The following is a 2,110-nucleotide window of genomic DNA, read 5'->3' on the forward strand; positions in this document are numbered from 1 at the left end:
GTCTCCCACCATTCATCACTTGCTGTAGGTATCCCCAAAACAGGATGCCTTCCAAGGCTAGAATTGCTCCAAAGCGATTTCCAAAACCCATACAAGGTCTTCAAGTTATCCCAATGGTTTTTCAGCTGTTTCTCGGTATAATTTTTACCTGTTTGAGTAAAAAACTTGTCTTGCAAGTTCTTATAGCCTCTATCATTTAGTGTACATGAGGCCTATTCCCAGCTTCAATCTCCTCAACAACAATGTTACAAAAAATTGTAGTCATTGCAGGATTTTCCCAATCTGCTTGGCACACAATCTTTTCAGTTTCGTTGCTCTTTCCCTTGCCCTTTCCTTTGTTCTCCATCTAGACAGAGATTTTTTTTGTTCATGATTGCATACAAAGATATCATTTAACAGATTGGTGATTCCAAATCCTAATCCATGATTCAAAGCTCCTAAACCATGATTCCAGGCTACCATGATTCTAGAGGATGTGGTGCTCACCTTGCTGCAGATCTTGCACAGGGACGAGCAAGGGCCGGGCGACGAGGACGAGCAGGGGCTTGACAAGCAGGGGCGACGAGGGGTGGAGGGATGGGGCGCGAGCAGGAGGGGGACAGAGGGAGGACAGCGGGCGGCTCATGCAAGGGCGGAGGGTGGCGAGCGGCGTGTGCAGGGGCGGAGGGTGGGCGGCGCGTGCAAGGGTGGAGGACGGCGGACGGTGCATGCAAGGGTGGAGGACGGCGGGCGGCGCGTGCAAGCGCGGGATGCGGACGGCGGCGGGATGCGGATAGGGTTTCACAAGGGAGGTGGAGGAGGATGGAGGAAAAAGAAGCATACTGTTTTGGCACTTTAACTATGGCAGGTGGGTAATAACCGTTGAAAGCTCACTAGAAGCTCCCTTTTTCCTCCTTTCCAGCTTTCCATTGTAACGTGGCTTTCCACAACTTTTGATCCACGAAAAGCTACACTCGAAAGCTTGGTGTTTGTTTGGGCTTTTGGCTTCTTCGGCTGAGAAGCTGGCTGAAAGCCCAAAGAAATAGGGCCTGATAATCCTTGATTTTATTAATTTGGTAGTAGTTTGTTATTGCCCATATAGAAGCATGATTGTTCCTTGTGGATTCGATATTAAACCTCAGAATACTCTAACACAAATGGCTACAACAAACACCTGTTGTGCCCTAATCCGCATTGCACGTGCATCCAAAAGGGATTTGGAAAAGGATCTGCTCCGGCGATGGTGGTGAAGATCATGCCATGGAGGCGATGGAAGGCACGAGGAGGAATTGGTATCAGCCATGCATGGCGACCGTGGTGACTATTGGATTTAATTGGGCATAACCATTTATCTTCAATTAAATCAAAAAAATTAAAAAGCCTAAGATTAATGCTAGGGAGTTACCAAAAGTGATTAATTCCACAAGGGAATTTGAGAAGGTTGTTAATGAGGATTGATGACTCAACTAGAGTTGTTCATGAGGATTGATAACTTAATTAATGACGCACTTGTGAGAATTGATGACTCAATTAGACTTGTTCATGAGAATTGACACACAATTAATGACTCAATTAAATAACAAATTAAGTCCTAACCTTTCTTCTAACTATAATGGCATTTATTTTTCTCCCATTACTATTACAATATGATACCCCTCATTATACGTAGCAACATTAGGATGTTGAAAGGATTTTGCGAGCAAGAACATTGTAGATTAATCTTGTAGAAAATCCTATATGACAGCGTTGGACCAACCACGACAAACATGATTTTGGTGAAGCCGACCACAATTTTTTTAGGACAACTCCAAAATAGTACAAGTGATTGCCGCTCCCTCACAACTGTACTTGGCCCTCTTGTACCCTCTGATTCTTGCCCTATACAAGAAATCCAGTGCTATTGAACTGTATAGTCTAATCCTCTTGAGTGGTCCTAATATAATTGCCCCTTACAAGCATTGGATGAGACCTTGTGTTAGCTATTGGCTTGATTGATCCTTAGAGTCTCCACCTCCTTATTTATATAGTCCCCTCCAAAGTCCCCATACATGCTAGTAGGAGTCCTCATAGAACTAAAAATCCTAATAGCTGAGTCCTACTCCAAGTAGAATTTGAATCATCATACAATACT

At 44.2% G+C, this 2,110-nt stretch overlaps 1 protein-coding gene across 1 annotated transcript; it reads left to right on the plus strand.

Annotated features, from left to right (window-relative positions):
- The first annotated feature begins 460 nt into the window (after window positions 1–460).
- Window positions 461–838, plus strand: LOC101772157. The gene has a single exon (XM_004967049.1). It carries the CDS (start codon window positions 461–463, stop codon window positions 836–838), a length of 378 nt encoding a protein of 125 aa, XP_004967106.1.
- Window positions 839–2,110: the final 1,272 nt, after the last annotated feature.

This window comes from Setaria italica, chromosome IV (genome assembly GCF_000263155.2).
Source record: "Setaria italica strain Yugu1 chromosome IV, Setaria_italica_v2.0, whole genome shotgun sequence".
NCBI classification, from domain to species: Eukaryota; Viridiplantae; Streptophyta; class Magnoliopsida; order Poales; family Poaceae; genus Setaria; species Setaria italica.